General features: G+C 44.4%; 1 protein-coding gene across 5 annotated transcripts in view; it reads left to right on the forward strand.

The window, feature by feature from the left end:
• TPM1 (tropomyosin 1 (alpha)) overlaps positions 1-22,635 on the forward strand; it is a 29,832-nt gene extending 7,197 nt beyond the window's left edge. For 2 of the 5 annotated variants that reach the window (XM_010833469.1, XM_010833452.1), the window contains 7 exons: positions 8,155-8,288; positions 10,236-10,353; positions 11,520-11,590; positions 12,372-12,447; positions 12,914-12,976; positions 13,264-13,333; positions 21,826-22,635. In XM_010833469.1, the coding sequence (XP_010831771.1) occupies positions 8,155-8,288; positions 10,236-10,353; positions 11,520-11,590; positions 12,372-12,447; positions 12,914-12,976; positions 13,264-13,333; positions 21,826-21,908 (615 nt within the window). In that variant the 3' untranslated portion in view covers positions 21,909-22,635. Of the gene's footprint in view, positions 1-8,154; positions 8,289-10,235; positions 10,354-11,519; positions 11,591-11,848; positions 11,925-12,371; positions 12,448-12,913; positions 12,977-13,263; positions 13,334-14,771; positions 14,855-21,825 lie in introns of those variants that run through there. The other 3 variants (XM_010833473.1, XM_010833480.1, XM_010833462.1) reach the window with 3 other exon arrangements.
• The last annotated feature ends 424 nt before the right edge of the window (positions 22,636-23,059 follow it).

The raw sequence follows: 23,059 nt of genomic DNA on the forward strand, positions 1-23,059 counted from the left end.
ACTACGAGAGGAAGCTGAGGGAGACCGTAAGGGACCCACCCATCACCCACCACCAGAGGCGCCTTCTCCCCGATCGCCCCCCCGCCCCCGCCCCGGCGCCCCGCAAGGCCTCCCGGAGCCCACCTTCTCTACCCCTCCCCCTGCCTCGGGGGGCACCTGGCGCACCTGGGCCCGCAGGTGTCGTCTGGGGAGGGGTCTTGCCCCTTCACCTCGGCCCTTTTCATCTCTCTGGTCTACAGTCAAAGAACCGAGGGGAAAGCAGGAGTGGTGTTGAGAAGGTTCTGGAAGCAGCAGTTTCCCAGAAGGGGCTCTGTGTGGGGTGTTTGCGTTCGACACGGCGCCTCGGGTCCCCCGAGGCAAAGGGATGTGCCCTTTGCCCTCCTGGCATTATTTACTCGGAAGGTGGGGACAAAAGAGGTCCCTCCTTGTGGAAATCTGTTCTTTTGGGAAGGACGCTAACAGATCACGTCTGAGGCATTGCCAGGTTTTGAGGCCCGGGGATGCTGAACTCGCCCATCTCTGTCTAGCCTTGGTTTCTTGAAAGCCTGTTTCTCTGGGGTGGGTGAGACACTGACAGCGCGTGTTTTGACTTAGTATGCGGCCCTTTGCCTTTCCCTTTCTTAACCAGCCCTCCTCCCAAGTTCTCCTGTACAGATAGATGTTCCTTTGTTACCGAGTCTTGAAAAAGTTGGCTAAATGGCTATGATTATTGGGTGTTTTCTCCCGCCGGCTTCCCCCTCCCCCACTTTGAGTGTAATATCTGGCTTCCTTCGTTTTTCCTAGGCAAACGTATCCAGCAAACAGGAACAGGATCTCAGAGGTAGTTTAGGCGTTCGCTGTTTGTTCGCTGTTTGAGTATGTGTGTTTTATATCAGGATACTCAAACACCTTGGAAATTTTAGGACAAGCGCTCATACACTGTCGTGCTTGTTGGGTGGGTGGGAGGGTGTGGGCACGCGCGTGCGCGGGGCCTGTGCGCGCTCGGTCGTGTCCAACTCTTTGCGACCCCATGGACTGTAGCGTGCAGTACTAATAGAAGCCTTTAGAGAAAAAGTGTATGTAATGAGAAGTGTGTGTAATGGTGTTATGGTGGGCTGTAGAAGCTATGGGACCTGTGTTGCATAAAATACCTAGAAGCAAATGGATCCTCTTAAGAGGAAAGCCTAACTAGATGCAGTTTCAGATAAAATGGAGAGGAACCAGGAAATCGATAGGCAAGAAATCATTTTCTGTAAAGGACAAGACAGCAAAGGTCCCGTGGCTGTTTCTGCATTTCGCCAGGTAATTAATGAATTCCAACTCCTTCTCTGACTCGCTGTTGTCCTTGAACCATTAGAACCAACAGAACAGGATGATGGATAAGAACTTTTGACCCTGGCTGCGAATCATTGAACGTGTCAGCCCCTCAGTTCGCGGACTGCACAATGTTTGTAATGGTAGTACCTGCCTGTTGTGAGGATGAAAAGAGTATGTGTAAAGAAGTTGCCATGGCGCTTAGCACACTAGTGCCTTGTGTCAGTTAGTATTAGAATGGCTTTGCACTCTGCATCGCTCATTATTCCCTTGCTTTCAGTTCTCCAGCTATCAAAGGGCTTTAAAAATGGGATGCTCATTTCACTATATCTTAAAACACTCCATTTCAATGCTTCTAATCAGTAATTCTTATTTCAACTTGAACAGAGAAAGGACACAGGCAGGCTGGAAGGAATGTTTGATGGGTCAAAGCAGTGTTAGTGGTGGAAGTTGGTAGAGCTTCCCTCCCCCTGCTAAGAAAGGGTATATGTGGTCTTGTACAGGAGCGCCTCTTATGGACTCCTGTCCTGGTGATTGATGTTAGACACAGAAGATAAATTTTATGAAGGGCATGTTGTGACTATTACACTCACCTTCTCTTTTGGGCTTAGTTTTTATAACAGTACTCTTCCTGGGCCAGTTGGGTAAAGGTAGTGCTTTCATTCTTTTCAAAGCTTTATGTTAAAAAGTTTAAATAACTTCAATTTTTAAAGCAATTTTTGAAAATAGTCTATCCAGAAGATGGGACAGACGGACACAGAACTTTTTATGAAAACAACTTAAGGACTGGGTCAGCCCACAGAAGAGGGAATTTCAGATTGAGAGGTGTTCCTAACTTACAAAACTGAAACTTGAAGATAGCTAATTTAAGGTGGTTTCTTGGTAGTTGTCAGACATAGCTATGAGTTAAGCTAGCAGTCACAGTTTTTCTTGGTAGCAGAGATAAAAGTTTAGTGACAAAGTCGTGAACCACTGCAAAAAAATATTTGGAGAGTTACCTCTACATTCAGAGTCTCAAAGGTTCAGACAGGCTGTAGTTAATTGGCCCTGTTACACCAGCACTTACCTTGGAAAAAGCAGTCATCTCTCTTTTTCTACTGGTTTATTTTTTCCAAGGTGTGTGGGCCCTTCAGAATGTTGGAATGCAACTACTTTGCTCGATGTAATGGTTGACTCTAGGTCTTGTGACCCACTGGGGTTTTGTTTGTCTTTTGTCCTTATCAAAGGAAAAGAGGGAGCAAGAAGAAGCCAGTCCTCCTTTCTCCTTTCTGGATGGTACCCAGCAAACAAAGGGACTTACAGTTGCAACCTGTAGGTTCTTAATTGGTAACTTTATTAAATCATAGGAAAAACCAACTTACAAAAATCCCAGCCCTTTCCCGCTTTAGAATTGGTAAATATTTCTGAGACCAGGATTCTAAAAGTGTATTTTGTGTTCACATTGGCACCCCCAGGGTGGCAATAACAGGAGTGTACTCTCTGCCTTTCTGCTTTCATATATAGATGAGGCTAAGGCACTACAATGCCCTGTTCATATCCCTTCTTGCTCATTGTACAAATATGCCTCATGAATTATAGGCTTTGGTGCGGATAGAGAGGTTGTTTTTATCTCTTATCCATGGGAGTGCCCCTTAATGTCATGCGTGTTTTTTTCCCCCTTTCCTTACCATATAAGGGCAGAAGTTTAACTTGGCAGTAGTGGCTTGGTCTTACACAGTAAAGGGTGAAACCGTCTCTGGACAACTACACTTTGCATGAAATAAAAAGACCTGACCTGTGATCATCCCATGCTGCACTCCAGTTCAGGAGGACTTGGAAAATATATTCAGAGGATTTGTTCTTAGAATATAATACTATTCTCCTACCATTATTTCTTCTTAAGTGTTAACAGGACTACTTGTTTTTAAAATAAAAGTCATTGCTATTTTAAAATTGTCTCTAGGTATATTGACTGTAACATCTGGATTTTGTGAAAATCTAGGCCCTGTAAAAGTTTTCTTTCAGATCTGACTTGGAGAAATATTTTTGCTGTATTGTGTGGGCATGCCTCTGATGGCTTTGTAGCTTTGTAGCGTCTTGTAGAAGAGCACAGGAATGGTGTACACCTGCCCTGTGGAAGAGGGCTTCCCAGGTGGCTCAGTGGTGAAGAATGCACCTGCCAACACAGGAGACAAAAGAGGCTTGGATTTGATCTCTGGGTCAAGAAGATCCCCTGGAGCAGGAAATGGCAGCCCACTCCAGTATTCTTGCTTGGAGAATCCCATGGACAGAGGAGCCTGGCATGCTATAACCCATGGGGTCGCAAAGGATCAGACATGAGTGAACAGCTGAGCACACCCCTTGTGGAAGGGGATGGGGGAAGGCACATACAGCTCTAAGGCACCTCACAAGTGCAGGGCACCTGGTGGTTGCTTAACAACAATTCTCCAGGAAGACAGTTGGTAGCCTTTACTAATATAGCAGTCTCTTTTCTGAGTAGCTCATAGCATGTTGAGACACAATAGCATTTTTGAAATAAAAGAAACTAACATCCTAAACAAAGACTTTGCCAGCAGTGTCAACACATGGGTTACCTTGTTAGAAGATAACCTAGGACACTGAGGGGGATTTTCATGCCTGGAAATAATTTGCGTCTGGGGTCGTGACCCTTCCCAAACGCCTTGTTATTTATATCTGCTTTTTAAATAACAAAAGGTCCTGTGGCTGTGAGGTTTGTACTGAGGCAACAGCCAGTGAAGTCTTAAGTAGACTGCCCAGGTATTGTGATGAAAACAACCTTAGAAAATACCTGAATAAGCCTCAGAACTCAGAGAATACACACCAGAAATAAAAGCTAGTGAAGGTGAGAGATGTGAGCCTTTTGAACACAGCATAATCCAAAAAAAAAAAAGTGAAAAGAGTGCCCTTAATTGATGAAATTGAATGTATCTTCAGTTCTAGGAAGCCAAACTTAATTGTGATCAGACCAGTACTGTAAGGCTGTACTTCTCTTCTGAGAAGCCTGGAAGAGTCCAGGTTTTTCCCTGGGGAACCTTTTGTAGGGATACTTACTCCCCAGATACTGCATTCAAATCCAGGCTGTAACCTACAAGCACCTTTGCCCATCTTGCTGTGAAACCTCCCAGGGCAGCAGCCGTTGGCTTCTTGGGTTGAGAACAAATGCTCTGTGTCCTTGTGTGAGCTGTTCCCCCTTGGTATTAATTGATGATGTTTTTGATTTTATACCACGCCTTTTTTCAAAAAGCATTGAGAGGACTTGCTCAGCAGATGATAATGAGTACAGTTCTCCTAGTCCTGGTTAGGCCTTGTCCCGAAGGCCTTTCTTTGAGTCAGGGGCTTGAATTGGGGGTGACTGTAGAGAACCTGCCGTGCTGATGTCAGAAGGTGGAAAGACCCCATAGGTGAGAACCAACAATTCCAGGGCTTCTCTGAGGCTCCAGGAAGCCTTGAAAAGTGAAACAGGCGAGCCTGTACAGGAGGAGCAGGGACTGGGTACTCGTCCTGTCTCCCGCTGATGGCTATGTGACCCAAGCATGCTTCAACCCTCAGGGTCAGAGGTCCCTCCCTCTTCCTATTTGCTCAACAAAGAGCTGCATAAGTGCTTCCTGTAGGCTTTGCTGGCGTCTTTGGGTGGGGTGGTGGGTGGGTGCTTTTTTATAGTGCAGATTCCCACCTTCCTCTCTTGACCTCTTGGATCAGAATCTCTAGGGATGGGGCCTGGAAATGTGTACTTTTAATATATGTCTTCAGGTGAACTCAGACAGCCATTTGTGGGAATTAGGGACCCTTTGAGCTAAACATCTGAGACCCCATTTTTGTGGACCACTCACAGGTCTGTTCTCTGCATTGACCCAGTGGGGCTCCTGGAACTGGTATCCATTCCTGGCTGTTATTTGGGTGCCCTCTATGGGGCCTGTTGACTGGTATTCCTATAGGACACAACCCCTAATGTAGATTCTACAAAATGCTCTAAGAGGGAAAGAAGTTCCATTTATAAAACTGCATCCAGAGCTAAAGAAAAAGCAGAGTGGAGGCCAGAAGAGCAAAGATTTGGATCAATGGGGGTTCCTCTCAGGGAGGGAGATCTTTTGTGCAGAGGCAGGAATGAACATGGAGTGCTGTCTCCAACGCCCCAGGTACATGGGAGCCTGGGGACCCAGAGTGGCCTGTCACCTGAAAGGTCCTTTTCCTAGAGCATAAACAGTCTCCTTTCTGTGAGTACAAAGTCCTTGAGGTCAGGGCCCAGATTGAAAACAGAGCTGGAAACTTCTAGTGTGGTGGCTACAGAAATTGTTTTGAAAATCTTGTTGACATTTCTCTGGCCACAGCACCTATAACAAGCATATTTAAGAAAGAGGGAGAAAATACTTTTGAGTACATGACCTAGACACTCTACTGATTTTTTTTCTTGGTGGTATTTTAGGGGGTGGGTTTGTTTTGCTCTTCATTTTAGTTTTCAGCTTTCAGAGTTGCTTGCTTGTCCTCCCACCCCAGTTCATAAAAGGAATAGAATTTTCCTTCTATCTCAGGTCAACATGGCAAACAGGCTAGCTGTTTCGGCATCAAGCAGGTGGAGCTGGAGGGTATTCGAAAATGGTATGCAAGGCTACTGGGTTCAATAAACTGGGCTTAATGCCAGATGATACAATGTATGAGAATGACGATGTAAAAGAAGCCATAAGAAGGCTTCCTGAGAACCTTTATAACGACAGAGGGTTTCGCATTAAGAGAGCGCTGGACCTGAGCATGAGGCAGCAGATCCTGCCTAAAGAGCAGTGGACAAAATACGAGGCAGATAAATTCTACCTTGAACCATATCTAAAAGAGGTTATTCAGGAAAGAAAAGAGAAAAATGGGCAAAGAAATAATTTAGTAGTCTAAATCTGTGGATACAGCTGTTCTCAAGTATTTTTATGAAATTGGTTAAACCTGAAGTGTATAATGTAGAACTCTTTGGGCTGTAAATGTATTGCTTTAAATAAATATTATAATTCTTGTTGAGGGGAGTGAAAAAAGGAATAGAATTTTTCTGGAACTGGAAAATACAGAAATCTGACCTGACCCAAAGATATGCCGTTAATGTATACCTTCTTCCAGTTTTTTTTTTTTTTTTTTTAATACAGGGCTAAAAACTTTTAAAAGTTCTCGTACTTAAGAAATGTGTTATCCATATTACCCTCATCCCTCCCCCTACCGCCAGCCCTAAAAAACCATGTTCACTGGCCATTGAGACCTGGTGGGGCCCAATTCTCACTGTGCATCTATAATGATTGACTTTGTGGGTGGGTACAGTTATAAACTGACCTTGGATTCGTTTCACATTTCCCCCTACTCCCTGCCTCCATCAGCCAGTTGTTACTACATAGTTAATTTTTGACGAGATAAAAGTGTATTTGAATGTTTTTATAGAGTCCTTCACTGAGGTTGGAGATGCCCTAATCACCTCTCTTTCCCAGAGAGAACTTGGCTTTTAAAATTTTACAAATCTAGATGAGCAGAGAGCAGAGTGTTCTCATGTTCCTTTAGTTCAAGGCTGTGATCGTAGACTCTCACTACTTGTACATTTCAAGCCCGTGTACCATGGGTCCAGAACTCAGAAAGTTGCTTTTGTTTAAGTTGTTTTTGCTTATTTTATTCGGTAGACATTTACTGAGCCCATACTCCGTGTAGAGAATCATGATTCCTTGCACATAAGAAGGAACGTGAGTAAGGAAGATAGCACTGTAGGTAGAGAGCTAGCATCATCCCTAAGTGCAGGCCGTAATTTTTAGAAAACTCCCAAATGTCCTGAAAACTCCATCATTGCAGGATAAGCACACATTCAAAGTAGATGATGTGAGTCTGAGTGAACTCCGGGAGTTGGTGATGGACAGGGAGGCCTGGCATGCTGCGATTCATGGGGTCGCAAAGAGTCAGACGCGACTGAACTGAACTGAACTGAACTGAAAGTAGATGAGGAAACACTACCAGATTAGCAAATTCCATCTTTCACTTCCGTGCATAATATTTAAACAGCCACCAATGCAGGTGTATGTAATGGACTCAGCCAGTCTTGCAAGTGTCCTGAGGCTCATAGTAATAAATGCTTGTAACTGTAGGTAAACATCATATCCCAAAAAAAGGAGCATATTTCAGAGATAGATACCAAGTGAAAACAGTATCTAAGGAGCTTGAAACTCTTCTTGTAGCAACCCTGACTTGTGAGAAATGCCTGTAGGCTTAGGTCACAGGCACTTGGGAAATTTGTCTTGGCACTATTCCAGTGTGACCTGTTATCCTCAAGAGGTGCTGAAGGGCACGGGGGCTTACTGGGTTTTGTTGTGTCTCTGTATGGTTTTATATTTTAGAACCACTGAACTTAAAAATCTTTTAGTTCCTAAAATATTTAATAAAGCCCCTTTGAGAATGTGATCAGAAGAAAGGAGAATTGAGACTCCTGAGTCAGAGTTCTCGCCGAGCTCCTCTCATCTTGTGTGATGGAGCCTGGGTCAGTCCTGTCGCCTCTATCCACAGCTCAACCCCCACCGTGTGAGGTGGCTGTGATGAAGCTCCCCTCTGACAGTCAGATAAAGACAGCCTGTTGAAATCTGTGGTAGAAAGGAACCAAATGAGAAAGTGTTGCTGACGGTCTCTCTGTCTCGCGGGGATGATATATGTGGATATATGTGGACAACCACTGGATAAATCAATGGATGAACATATCCAGCAACTCCAGAGTTGACCACGGCTTGTAGCACACTTTAGGGTAGCTCACCACAAAGCCAGGCTTCCTTGTTGAACCAGCGTTTCAGTCCAGCCCCTCTTGAAGGCACTACCCTCACATCCTCTCCAACACTAAAACACCTCTCATTCTCTGCCCAGGCTGAAGCCGACGTAGCTTCTCTGAACAGACGCATCCAGCTGGTTGAGGAAGAGTTGGATCGTGCCCAGGAGCGTCTGGCAACAGCTCTGCAGAAGCTGGAGGAGGCCGAGAAGGCAGCAGATGAGAGTGAGAGGTGAGGCCTCCTCGTCCAGCCCACCTGTTAGCACAACCTTTCCCCCTGATGGAACCAGAGGGCTCTCTGATCTTGGGTGTCTGAGGATTTCACAGCACCTTGGTGCCATTTCCTCACTTGATCCAGGGGTAACTACTGGTTTTATTTAACACTAGTGGAACACTTTTGTTTTAAATCTCAAGGTTGCAAAGAAGAAAAAGACTCTGTTCCTGCCCTCCTAGAGCTCACCACCCAGCGAGGGAGATGGATGTATAAACGGGAGGTTCTAGGGATGTGATTTGGTTCTTTCATTCCTGCTGACCATGGAGCAATTCTGCATTTTGTTTAAAAGATAACTTTATGTTAAAATACACCAAGAAGGCTTAGGCTGAGGTAAATAAAGTATGGGCTGTCAGTTGTCAAATAGCCCAACAAATGAGTGAAAGAGAAAGCACAGATAAAACAGAAATATAATCCACAAAAGTAAGTTGTGTTGGACTTAGTAAAGCTGGTAAGTCATGCGTGCACAAGTAAATACAGTCAGATCTGCATGTCCTCTGAGCCCACTCACCCCGTGACCTGGCTCTCCCTGACTTATGACCCCAAGATCCAGCCTTGTGGTAGTAAAGGAAGACCAGGGCCATATCAGCCATCATGTTATTCCAGCAGGCATTTTCTCTCATGCTTAGCTGCTCAAGTTAATGTACTCCTGTTGCTTGGAAGCACTCCAAGAAAGACTCCATAATACTGGAGAGAGTTCTGTCCTTAGAGAGATGAGGAAGCAGTGTAGTGTCTCAGACACTGGCAGTCGGTATCTGTGCTATGACCTGGCAGGTATATGCAGTCAATCCTTTTGTCCCTTTCTCCATTTTTGAGGTGCATTTCTGCTCCCTGCCACCATGGGAAAAGGGTGATTTCAGACTTTAGGATTAAAAAAGCTCGTTAGCTGAAGTTTTTCAGTTCATTATTCACCATTGTGTGTTGTCTCTTCTAACTAAGAGTTTTGGAATTTTTAAAGATGACTCACCATCTCTTCGGAGAAGGCAATGGCACCCCACTCCAGTACTCCTGCCTGGAAAATCCCATGGACGGAGGAGCCTGGAAGGCTGTAGTCCATGGGATCGCTGAGGGTTGGACAGACTGAGCGACTTCACTTTTACTTTTCACTTTCATGCATTGGAGAAGGAAATGGCAACCCACTCCAGTATTCTTGCCTGGAGAATCCCAGGGACAGAGGAGCCTGGTGGGCTGCAGTCCATGGGGTCGCAAAGAGTCGGACACGACTAAGAGACTTCCCTTTCACTTTTCACTTTCACACATTGGAGAAGGAAATGGCAGCCCACTCCAGTGTTATTGCCTGGAGAATCCCAGGGACGGGGAGCCTGGTGGGCTGCCATCTATGGGGTTGCACAGAGTTGGACACGACTGAAGCAACTTAGCAGCAGCAGCATGGTCAAATTCTAGCAGTTTCATTTGATTCAATCTAATAGTTACATTTGTGGCTAAAGGGGTAAGAACAGTTACTTTCTTTGTGGGAAAAAAGTACACAAAGGTAAATTTGCTTTTGTTCTAACCTTGATCCATTTCCAGGCTAAGGCTTACCACTGGAAAAGGGAAGAAGTCCCATTATTTATACAGCAAGTAAAGCATGTTGGCTTTTCTGATTCCCCCCCTTCCAGATTCAAAAAAAAAGGACCATGCCATGGTGCCTTTCATTTAACATGAGCTGCCTGGACAGTATCAGCCGTACCAAAAGTATAAGCTTTCCTTCACAATAAACAGAGAGAGGGAAGTGGATGTCTTTTCCTGCCTTCGGCTCTGCAAAGTCTCACATTATGGCTTGGAAGATGAAAGTAGCTATGTTTCACTCGGTCAGTCACACTGAACCTCACAAACCATGGCTGTGCAATGGGAGTTCATGGAAGGCACCTCTAAATCTTGGCTTTTCCTGCCAATCTTCCTTTTCAGAGGCATGAAAGTCATTGAGAGCCGAGCCCAAAAGGATGAGGAGAAGATGGAGATTCAGGAGATCCAGCTGAAAGAGGCCAAGCACATCGCTGAGGATGCCGACCGCAAGTATGAAGAGGTCAGATCCTAGAGCTCAAGGCCTCATGGGTCCCAGCCATGGCCCAGAAGCAGGGACTGGGGGAGCAATGAAACCATCTGCTTCCTTAGCAGAAATGAGTGTTTTTGAGAAGGAGATTTCCTTTGTTTCCAGAAGATGGTTCTTAATTTTGATCCTGCTAGGGAGTCATTCGCACTGGGAAAGACCAGGGATTTGTTGTCCCCCCACCCTCAAAGACTAGGACAAAAGATCTTTGGCCAGACAGCAGGGAAGGTTGGGTCTCTTATGTTTTGTGAAAGGAGTCTCTCATGCTGTCACCATGCAAGCAGTTATCCCTAGTGAGATCCACCTGGTGCATCCCAGTTTAGGCAGGGTGGAGACACAGACCACACATTTGCTTCCTGGATTCATGGAGGCACCTCTCAGTCTGTCCTCTCTCCTCACGATTCCCAGGTGAATCACCTCCTGGTCATGTCCCCATGAAAGCACCCTCCTGTGTTAAGAGCCCACATGACTCTTTAAGGTTTTAGTTTTCCCTTTAGCTCTCCTGAAACACCACTGACTCTTCATCATCATCATCCTCTCCAGGTTACGCTATGCTCGCTAATTTTGAAATGCTTCATAGGATCCCTTCTTCCTGGTCCTTTCTTCCTTCGACCTCATTAGTTCTCTTACCAACTTCTCATGTTAGCATTTCTTGCTATTTCTGTTGGCATTTTTAACCTCCTCCACCAAAAGGAAGTGGAGGTACAGAGCTCTAAATTGATGAAGTTCTTTTAGGGTTATTTTCAGTCTTGCCTTGCAGCTCCCACCTTTTCAGCATAAAAGGCATCATGTCTCATCATCCTGCTATTTCAGAGATGGTGAATTTCATCTCTTCCCCTCCTTCCACAGTTGGTCTGGCTGCTGTGTAATTATACAGGCTTCAGTTGGGTCAGACTTCAAATGTGCCTGCCTACTCATAACTGACCATTCTGGATCTTTGTGAGCAGATGGCCTCCTCTCCATGGGCATTCCTGGTAGAGAGTTGCTTCCCTTCCAGTCCACGGGAGAGAGGATCATCTTGTTTGTAGGCAAGAAGTCCCAGGGGCTGAGTCTAGCCCCTGCTCTCCTCCCACACACACACACACCGTCCTCAGAGCTTGGAAGCCCCATGGTGTCTGTGTTTTATGTGTGTCCTGCTGCAGGTGGCCCGTAAGCTGGTCATCATTGAGAGTGACCTGGAGCGTGCAGAGGAGCGGGCTGAGCTTTCAGAAGGGTAAGCGGGCCCGGCGCCAGGAGGCCCTGTGCGGGGTGCTGCGGAGCAGTGACTAAACAGCATGACCTTCTGGCAGCTGCACATTTACCTGTTTCAGCTCCGGGCTCCTCATGTGCTCATTCGACATGGATGAGCCACGAGTCTGGAACATGGAGGACTTGTGTGGGGTGTCTGTGTATGAATGCGTGTATCACTGCATGCCTTACCTGCACACTGATTTTTAGAATGGCCTTGTGCATTTCCTGTGTCCACTAACAGCCAAGTTCGACAGCTGGAAGAACAATTAAGAATAATGGATCAGACCTTGAAAGCATTAATGGCTGCAGAGGATAAGGTACTGATGGCTCATGTATGGGTTTTAGGTTTAACTGCAACCCAGGCGTCTTTCAGCTTCCAATGCCTACTGGTCCGTTTTTATAACGACTGCACCTTCACTACACCCTCTGCTATCTTATATCTTGCTTTAAGTGCTTTCTTTGGGTCCTTTATACTCTTTTGTTTTTCCTTCATAAATGCTCTTTGGTGCAGCCAAAAAAGAAGCCAAATCATCACACTTTGAAGTTGTTGGATTTTGTCTCCCCACCTCTCTGCATTGGAAGGAAGGTCCAGGGCAGTGTCCATAGTGAAATTGGACATCTCAGCCCCTGATGGTTTGGCTTCTTTAAGGCAGCCCTTTGTTCTCTAGGACTCGGTTTTCATTTTTTTCCCATCCCTCTCCTTTTTCTCTCCTCCTTCCTCTGGCCTCTCTCCCACCCTTTCTACCTCTGATCGAAAACATTAGCAAATGTGCCGAGCTTGAAGAAGAGTTGAAAACTGTGACGAACAACTTGAAATCACTGGAGGCTCAGGCTGAGAAGGTAGGCCAGGAGCACCATGTCGGGGAGAGGCATCATTTAAGAGCTACTCAAGAGACACCCGCTTTTTCCCTTCTAAGGCCCTGCCAGTCAGAGGAATAGTCCATTAGAGACTTTAGCCAGAGGCCTCATTTTGAGGCGATTTCCTGATGGTTATTGATACCAGATTCTTTCTTTTTTTTTTTTTCATTCAATGGAAAATCCATTTTGTGTTGAGTATGTGAGTCATCCATAACAATTAATTTAAACGAAGTGCCAAATGGATAAGTGATCTTGTTCTTATCCCATGTAAAACAATAGGCAGGAAAGCAGAGACCGCATTGTGGCATGCCATCTGATCCCAGAGGCTCCATTACCTCCTGAGAGATGCTCAACATCTGTTGGCTGGGCTGGCACTTTCTTTGTATTAGAAGACACAAGTATAGGGTGAGCTGTGGCCTGACATCTGGAACGTTCTTTCTGATTACAGTACTCGCAGAAGGAAGACAAATACGAGGAAGAGATCAAGGTCCTTTCTGACAAGCTGAAGGAGGTAATATTAGGGGTGTTTTGAACAAAGCCAACTGGATTGAGTTTGTCTCTATGGAGCCGAGACACTTTTCATTTTAATGTTACAATGATCCAGGAATATTCCGGGGTGGGCTTGGAGAGCCAGCAGTGGTAGCCAGCCACCTCTCACCGTGGTGATTCACTGGTGGGTGGTTTCAGACCACTTTGTGGGTGCCAGGCTTGACTTTCATTTTCTGGTTTCCCTATCTTTATAGCTACCAGCCACCTAAAACTTCCCAATTTTGATTGAAATAAATTGAATTATTGCAGGCTGAGACTCGAGCTGAGTTTGCGGAGAGGTCAGTAACTAAATTGGAGAAAAGCATTGATGACTTGGAAGGTAAGATCTTAAGTCTTGTTTCTAACTTAGTCCTTATGGCTGAATACTGACGTGGCAAAGTGACTTTCCAGTCATGGCATCCTCCTTGACACACTCCTTTGCTCTTGCACATTTTTCCGGTCTGCTCTGTGGAGTTCTATGGCTCTTAAGCTCTCTGATCACCAGATGACCTCTAGCCACCAGACGGGGCCCGTCTTCTTTTTGTAACAGCAGATGCCAAGTGGCTCTACTGCACACTCTTAGAAGTGTGGCTGGTTTATTTTTCACTGTGAGTGAGGCGGTTGTAGGTGAGAATGACTGGTGTGTTTTCTGTCTTTAGTGATACCTTATTATTGTCAGAATGGTAAGGATTTGGTTTTTAGGCACAACTTAATCTTTCCCCAGGTATGAATTCAATGTAAGGGCTTGGGTTTATTTTTCTAAGTTACTAATCATCTTGGCATATGCTCTGTGCCCTGAAAGGAGGGTGGAGGGTAACAGGGCATTATTGCACTTGGACATTATACGTAAGCATTTCTTCGCTAAGATATTGAGGTTTTATTTTGGTAACACCCTCTCTGTCTCTCAGAAATTCCAAATGTTGAGCTCCAAGGCTGTGAAAAAAGAAAGGAAAAAATATGTAAAATATATGTACCAAAGGTGGAGGGGGCTAGAGAAGGAATTGGGGGTTGGTTCAGATGATACCCAAGCTGGTGGAAAAGAGAAGGTGACACATGGTGCAAAACAGTCTCCAAAGCGCAGCAAGGTATGACACCTTCATTGTTAGAAAAACTGAAGTGCAAACTTGGCACAGTGACACTGTAAGAAGCGTGGCTCTCCTCCGTTTTCAAGCCTCCTGGACCACTGAAGGAAGCTTGAGTGGGAAGGCCACAGGGAGTAGTCTGGATAGCACCGAGAAATCCATTTCCCAGTGGTCTAGCTCGGTCAGGAAGTCAGTGGTTTGAAGGTGGAGCCAGATAAGGATTACAGACTGTAGTCACAAATTGTTCCTCCAAAACAATGCCCGTGGCTATTTTTTCCACTGTTTATAGTCGCAGGTGGCTGACTACTCCAGTGCAGTTAAATTATAGCTCTATAAAAGCAAAGCTGTCCTATTGCTCCTCCCCAAGCGGGAGATAGCCTTCTGTGGTTTTGTTTAGGGTTTTAACATGGTTTACTGGTATACCTACCATATTTGTTACGATTTTCATATTGAGTTTCTTGTTTTATTTTCTAATGGGTTTTGTTTTTTCTGTTTTTGTTTCAATTTTATTAAAAAAAAAACAAAAACAAAACGCACGTCTCCTGCATTGGCCACCTGCTGCGGCATCACTTCCTTCATGCATTGCCCTTTTCTTGCTGCTGTGTCGGGATGGTGTCCCTGCCACCCTCATTCACCTTCCATCTCTTGATCACTCTCCATGTCCTTGCACCTCTGCCTTCCACTTCCTGGTCATAGACGAGCTGTACGCTCAGAAACTGAAGTACAAAGCCATCAGCGAGGAGCTGGACCACGCTCTCAACGACATGACTTCCATGTAAATGTTCATCCACCCTGCCTGCTCACATCCGTGCCCTCATGCTAATATGATCAGTTCGCCACCACTCCCTCTTGTATCTCCAGAATCTCTGCCTTTACACCTTTCTGCTCACTCTCTTTGCACAATCTAGGAGAGTCATTGTTTGGGTTTTTTTCACATTCTACTAGTATACAGGCCAAGTAGATTGTCTATACAAACCGTCTTCCTTTCAGAATCCATTCATTCCACATTGTCTCAGCTAGATCGTTCCCACCATGCAGTGAACTGGCATAGAAGTGACTTGGGCACTGTACTTGTAGGAACGTACACTAGGCTCAAGTAAAATCAGTAGGCCGTGCAGTTGTGCAAGAATTGCCCAAGAAATAGCAAAAGCCAGTTTCCTGTGATTCAGTTAAATATAATGTGAACATTTTTTATTAAAAAAAAAATACAAATTTAAGGAACTCTACATCCTCAGATGACTGAGGCTCTGAGAGGAGGGAAATTGATCCAGAACAGCATAAAGGATGTTGCTGTAAAACATCACATCTTTCTTTTAAGAATTTTAGACAAAAATGAACCTTTTGCTGAGTAGCCAAGCCTTTAATTTTCTGTTTATATAAAAAGAATTAACATATAAGCACCACAACCTGTGTCAAAGAAATGGGACATAAAGCATAGATTGTGTGCTCTTAAGCACATCATGTGTTCTTTAGGAGGGGTTTAAGTTTCTGTTTATATAAAAAGTAATATGCAAACAGCACAACCTGTGTCAAAGAAATGGGACATAAAGCACAGATTGTGTGATATGAGTTTGAGGGTTAATGGCCCAGCTTTTACTACTTCTGGGCAGTAAGGGTGGAGTAAATAGTCTTAATCTCACGAGAACCTGGAGCATACACAACTAACTTTCGTATTACTAACCAAGCCTGAACATTGAACCGGTTCTGCCCCACTAAATTCTAACTTGGAGTGTTTCACAGAGGCTTCCTTTTAATCTCACAAGATGGCACTGAATTCCACATAGGCTGGAAATTTCACTTTCCAGGCCCACCTGTCATTCCTTTACCCATGCAGAAAAATGGTAGTCTGAAGAGTGTTGGCATGTGCCTGCTGCCTTACACATTATAGAATCATCATGCTACCCCCGGAGACATGACTGTTACCATGGAAACTGGAGAAACTTGCATCCTCTCTCCACTCATTTATAAATGAGGGGGTAGATCAGATCATCTGTCTCTGATTGCTAAAATGTGGTGATTCTATGAGGAAAACTTGCAGCATCACGTTTGGTTATGTACTCTGAAAGGTGGGCTTAGCTTAAAATCTGAGTTCTGTTCACTGGTCTTCTTACAATGATCCCTCCTGGAGAAGAGGCTTGTGCTGGCCTCGGGCCCAGGCCCTGGTGGGCAAGGATTTACATCCTCCCACAGCTGTGACTGGCAGCAGGTTTTGCATGTCTGCTTCTCACCTGTTTCGAGTGCTGCTCTCATCTGTTCACTTAGCTTCCCTGTTTTTTCTGTTGTACCACTTTTTTTTTTCTGTTTCTCCCACCTTTTCTCTTCATGCAGATAAGTTTCTTTGCTTCACTTCTCCCAAGACCCCTTCATCGAGCTGGATGTCCCACCTCTCTGAGCTCTGCAGTTTGTCTGTTCTCCAGCTGACCCTGATTCTTTCTTTTCACATCCTGCCTTAGGGCCAGGTACACACTGTGCTTCCTGTTGTACAGAAGCTCTTCACTTCAGTGTAAAATAAACACTATGTAAGCTGTTTCTGTTTGCTATTCTTTTTACTTCTTATTTATTGATATTTTAGTTTAAACGCTGAATAAAACCACAAATCTGCTTCACACACAGGAGGGTTAATTTTTGGCTGCTGCTTTGCTTTTTTTTTTTTTCCAATTCTGAACATCATTCATTAAAATCAACAGTCTCTAAAGCGGTAGTTCCTTGTGGAACTTTTTCAAAATACACATGCCTGGGCCCATCTCTGGGTTTTGGTTTGCAAAGGTTAGAGTTAGGTCCAGGGATGTTTTTTAGGGATTGGGATGGTACTGGTGTATGAAATGGGTTGAGAACTTCCACACAGAGGATGTTGCTTGTTTAAGCCAGAAGGTCTGCCTTGAGCAGGGCCTTTGTGTGCAGATGTTGAGTTTGGGGTGTGGTGAGCCTGCTGTGTTGGAGAAGGAAATGGCAACCCACTCTAGTACTCTTGCCTGGAAAATCCCATGGATGGAGAAGCCTGGTAGGCTACAGTCCATAGGGTTGCAAAGAGTTGGACATGACTGAGCGACTTCACTTTCACTTTTCACTTTCATGCATTGGAGAAGGAAATGGCAACCCACTCCAGTGTTATTGCCTGGAGAATCCCAGGGACGGGGGAGCCTGGTGGGCTGCCGTCTATGGGGTTGCACAGAGTTGGACACTACTGAAGTGACTTAGCAGCAGCAGAGCCTGCTGTGTTGGTATTTAGATGGTCCTGCTTGAGAGTGGGTAGCTAACTAAGGAAAGGCTGCCAACCCACACTGCTAGAATATCCGGAAAGATGAAAAGGATATGGATACAAAAACAGTGTAAGTTGAGATCATTGTTGATCATCCTTTTACAGCACAAAGAAAAGTATATTCATTCCTCAGCCACCTTCATTTTGATCATGAAATGACACTCTTAGGTTTTAGGAATATATGAGTATGTTCAAGTCAAGATTTATTTTTTTGCTCTTAAGCACATCATATATTCTTAGGAGGGGTTATACTTATATAATCTTTGTGATAACTTTTTTTTATTTGTGAATATTTTTAAAGCATAGCTATTAAAGTTGGTTCTTTTTTTTTTACCCCCTAAAAATAGTAGAAATTGTTCAGTTATGGTTTTTCAGTTATATTTATAAATTAAAGAACAGCATTTAAGTGATTTTTTTTTAAACATATCACAAAATTAGAACTTTAAAATGATGTGGAGTTTTCTCTCTTAATACCCAACACTTCTCATCCTCAACAATCTGACTATATTTCTCCTGTGTTTTAAATGTGGGTGATTGTTATCTATGTATAGTTTTTCTGAGCCTAAGTACTTATATATCCCTATGTTCAAATAAATTTGAGCAAACTGAAAATGTCAGTCACTCTACAAAGACTTCAGAACAGAGTAAAAGTACTCTTTTTAAGAGGGCTGTGAATTTAGTAGTGGTATAATAGACTTTTAAAAATTTATAATCTAGACAGTCTCTCTCCCTTGAGAGTGTCAGGACTTCTGTAATTTCTTTTCTTTTCCTAAGGCTTCTTGGGCCTGCTTTTGACTGATTCCTGCTTTGTTCTTTTAAAATTCAGAGTAATAAAAGTGGTCCCTTCTCTGAGTAACCCTGCTTTCTGCCACAGAAAGAAATGACAAGTCTGAAAGTTGTGCTGAACAGATGTTTAGTTAGTTCTGGAGGCACATCAATTTTTTGGGAACCATTCCATAGGCTCTTACACTTTCTCTAGGTATATTCTACAGGGGGAAATGGGAAACCGATGGACTGCAAAGGCAAATCTGGAGTAGCCCAAGGACTTCCCTGGCAGTCCAGTGATTAAGACTCTGCCTTCCAGTGTGGGGAGCCCAGGTTCAGTCCCTGGTCGGGAAACTAATATCACACATGCCACAGGGTTTAGCCAAATTAAAAAAAAAATAAAATCTGAAACAGCCCAAGAAGGTATGGGCACACAAGAGGATGACTAGCTAGTTGATTTTATCAAGAAATTGTCGGGGCCCAGGCTTCTAGCTCAGTGGATCATGCCAACTTAGAGGCAGCTGCTGCAATAGCCTTGGTTGGACCAAACCACAAAAGCATTGCTTGGCAGTTGACATCCCAGATATTGGGGAGGTAGAACAGGAAGGAAAAATATTTTCAAACTCCCAGGCCCCCCAAGCATACCAGTTCTATGGTAGCCAGAGTAGAGCAGGTCCAAATGAGGCCGTAAGGATACTGTCATTTAAACTGCATTCACATCAACCCTCTGGGTTCTCTAGGGTTTCTGCAGAGTTCTTTCATCCCAGCTTGACTGTAAATTGGTTCAGAAGCTAAGACATCTACATGCCCATGATGATGTCTCCCACGTCAGAGTGTGAATGTGCTAGTGGGGTTTAAATTTTGCAGCCCCCAAACATGCAGGACATCATGAAAGGGAGGGAGGGTGTGGTAAGGAGATGAACTGGAAATGTTCTTTGTTTTCAGTGAGCTGGCCATCTTGTAGGAAGATAGATGAGTGAAGCAGGTCTGACCTAACCGATGGTGTACATTTAGAGTCCGTGAGGAATAGAGACAGTAATTCTGATTGGGAGCTACCTGGAGAAGATGACATTTGACTGGGGTTTTGCATATTCAGAACATTTGGATCAGCAAAGAAGACAAGGCAGAGATATTCCAAGCTAAAAAACACAATGAATATAAGGTATTCCTCATCTCCTACCATATGTGAAAGTGAAAGTGTTAGCCGGCTAGTTGTGTCTGACTCTTTGTGACCATGGACTGTAGCCTTCCCGGCTCCTCTGTCCATGGAATTCTCCAGGCATGAACACTGCAGTGGGTTGCCATTTCCTACTCCAGGGGATCTTCCTTACCCAGGGATCAAACCCAGTTGTGCATTGCAGGCAGATTCTTCATACATGAGAGAACATTAAAATGAGGACTGATTGATTTCCCAACAAACCTGGGAACTAGAAACTGAACATTTTTATTCTCCCCAGGTGTAGGATTGTCAGCCTTCAGGATTGTTAAGTTAGAGTTTGTGGTTTAGGTTGTCCCTGGCATGCAAGACAGTTCTGTAACCTCCAGCTTTCCGTGATAAGGGCCAGGTTCTTGTCCTTGTTTGGGCATCCCCTGGTATCCCCATCAGATAAAAGGCTGACTAGCAGCTGCCTTCCTTGCCAAATGAGAAGATTACATGCCCTTGGGCAGAATGTACTTCACACCAGTCTCCATGTGGACGTTTGGGATTTTATACATGTCCATTTAGCACCAAAGAATGCCATCCTTCTAGGAAGTCAACAGTTAAATCAGTTTTGAGTGGGGTAAGTGCTTATTCTTTTGCTGTTTGTGTAGAGTAACACACCCTACGTCTAAGCTGGATGAGAGTTTATACTGTGTAACACAGTGAGTGGGGCAGAGACGTGGAGCTTATTAGTTCTGCATTTCCAAAACTGTTAATACAGTGGGAGTGGCCCTTCTCGGGGCCATCTGAAAGGAAAGCCAGCCCTAGCAGTGGAGATGAAAGGGTTCTAGGGAGGGATGAGCAGAAACAGTAGGTCAAGGTTTTGCAGGCAAGTCTCTCAGTCACTGAGTCCTGCAAGGAATGGATGGCCTACTAGGCTCACCTCCAGCCCTGCCCCAGTTCCTAAGGCTGTTGCCAGAAGCTTCATTGGGCTCAGTTCACATGGTGGTTTTAGTGAGATGCATGAGGAACATGCCCCCTCTCTCCTCCTCGGATCCTGCCAAGGAGGAGGATCCTTTTCCCCCCTCTTGTTTCCCTTTCCTCCTGCCAAGAGAGGAGTCCTGGCTCTTCCTTTGTCAGCCAGGCCTTCCCTGAGCACAGGACAGCTTCTCATGGGGTGAGGGGAACCTGCTCAGCAAGTGACCAGTACCTGAGGTATCTCTGTGTTCTGTTTACTCCTTCTCACCAACTCCAGCTAACCTCTCTTCCTTCTGCCTCTTCTCTTCTGCTAACCTGCTTGCTGACCTGTACAGATCAACTCTACCAGCAACTTGAGCAAAACCGCCGCCTAACTAACCAACTAAAGCTGGCCCTGAATGAGGATTAAACTTAAGTGGGGAAGAACCTGGGCTGAATTCTAGGAATGCAGCCCGTGTCAGGAAATATAAGACTGTCATACCTTCAGATAGTAGGGTTGGAAATGATTGCTTTCTGCAGAATTCTGCAGAATTGAACATGAATCAGTTGAAAGGTTGGCCTTGCCTGCAATTTTCCTCTTATATCTGGAATAATTAAGTTCTCTTTAATCCCCAAACTGCTTTTATGGTAAAATTACATCTGTGTATATGGATCAATGTTTATAATCAGTTCAGCACTCGTCTTTGCAATAGCAGGTCCTCTTGTTTGGACTGATGCATAATGAGAACCAAAAACATGTTTTCTATTTCCTACAGAGAACTGAGTCTTGCTTAAAATTAGAAAGTCAAAGCAGAGGGATGTGTATCAGCATATATATATATATGTATATATATATAATATATAGGATATGATATATATAATATATATTCCTATTACATATTCATATTTCTCACTTCTAAGTATCTGGTATAGTGTTTGAAATATGATTAAATGTACCTATGCTTGGGCAAAATAGCTTTTGAAAACAGGAGTTCATGTCAGAAGTCCCCGATTGTCTGAAAGGTATGCTTTTATTTAGTCTTAACAGTGTTGTTGGAATCTGGTGAGAATGTCATGCTAATAATAAATAGAACACTGTGAGAATAATAAGAGAATGTCCTACTGGAGTGTGCATGAAACATGTTGGTTATTTTTTTTTTAAACGAGCAACAGAAATAAATCCTTGAAACGTTGTCAGAAGGCCTAGTTATGTCATCTTTGTTTTCTCTGAGATTGTGTTACAACACAACTCTCGGACCTTAGCTGCCTGTAACTCAGAAATGTCTGCTGCTGTTATAACTTGAGTGCTGCGCGCACCTCTCCCGGTTCCCACAGCGCATGAGCAGTGAACATCCACCAGCCCCACCTGCATTTTGTTCCCCGGGGATTACTGGTGGAGATTCACCTGGCTGCTCTGTGAGAGCCTGCTGTGCCTGCAGTTTCTTCAGGTCCAGGACAGCGTCCCCTTTGTAGGTCCCTGTCTGGAAATGAGTCATGTCGTATGAGCATGCCTGGTCCTAATCATCTCATCCTGTGTTTGTGATTGATGTTTGCCTGCCTAAGTGTACAAAGCACCGCTGTGTCCAAAGCTCAGCTATTCATGACTTAATTTTCTAATCCCACCACAGAGAAAGTGGCTCATGCCAAAGAAGAAAACCTTAGTATGCACCAGATGCTGGATCAGACTTTACTGGAGTTAAACAACATGTGAAAACCTCCTTAGCTGCGACCACATTCTTTCATGTTGTTTTATCTTTTTGTTTTGTTTTGTTTTTAAACACCATGCTTACCATGAAACCCCTTAATGCATTTTTTATTTACTTTCACCACTGTCACAAAAACATCCACAGGATACCAGCTAGATCGGGGGTGGGGAAGACACACACACAGGCAAGCCCGTGTTCAAGGTGACAATGATTTAAATGTGCCATTTCCCAAGTTGACATTGCCACACCGTAGAGAGTTTAGCGACACAGTATGCTTAGTCAGTCCAGGAATCCTTGAGGAAGCAGAAAGATTTCCACTCAAACTGCCAATGACCAGGAAGGGTAATGTTGGAAACAATCGGGTGTGGATTGGTGCTACTTTAAACAAAAGGTCCCACTATGGTCTCTCCTTAAATATTGTATGATTTAGAAGTCTGTCCAACACTAATTTATTTTGTCGTGAGTTTTACAATGAGGTGAGACTGTGGATCCTGTCTGTCAGAATTCACTAAAGCTGAAGCTTTGTAAGCCACTGTGCTCTTCTAATTGGCGTATTTGCAGCTCGTTACAACTTGTGGGATAGCATGCGATGTGGATTTCCAGCATGTTCAAGTGAAAGATGTGGGCACCACATACAATGGTGAAGAAAACACATTGTCTTAAGAGTTACAACTGTATGGAAGCCTTGTACAATGATATGGAATAAATGCACATTGTAGGACGTTTTCTAAACAGGGTGGTCCTGTCGTTTGTCCGTTTTTACTTTGTGAACTTCAGATCGCGTGACTGACCTACCTTCCCTCACACATGTTTCTTAAAGCTTATTAATATCTCAGTGTCTGGCAGGGAGTGGGTTTCTTGTGTGATCCTCCCAGAAGCACTCAAAGCAGGATCCCTTTAGTCTGTTAAAGTTGCAGGAGGAGGTAATGGCAGCCTGGGAAATTCCACTGACAGAGGAGCCTGGCAGGCTACAGTCCATGGGCTCACAGAGAGTCAGACACAACTGAACGACTAAGGTAAAACAAGTAGCAGGGGACCCTTCCCAAGTCCCAGCCTTCCTCCAGGTTATGGGTTATATCTGCACATACATACATGTAGGCCTTTTGCTGTGGTTCTACCAGTTTGGGGAGTTTTCCTCAACTCTTAACTAAGTCTT

This window comes from Bison bison, unplaced genomic scaffold, assembly GCF_000754665.1.
Source record: "Bison bison bison isolate TAMUID 2011002044 unplaced genomic scaffold, Bison_UMD1.0 scf7180017845312, whole genome shotgun sequence".
NCBI lineage: Eukaryota > Metazoa > Chordata > Mammalia > Artiodactyla > Bovidae > Bison > Bison bison.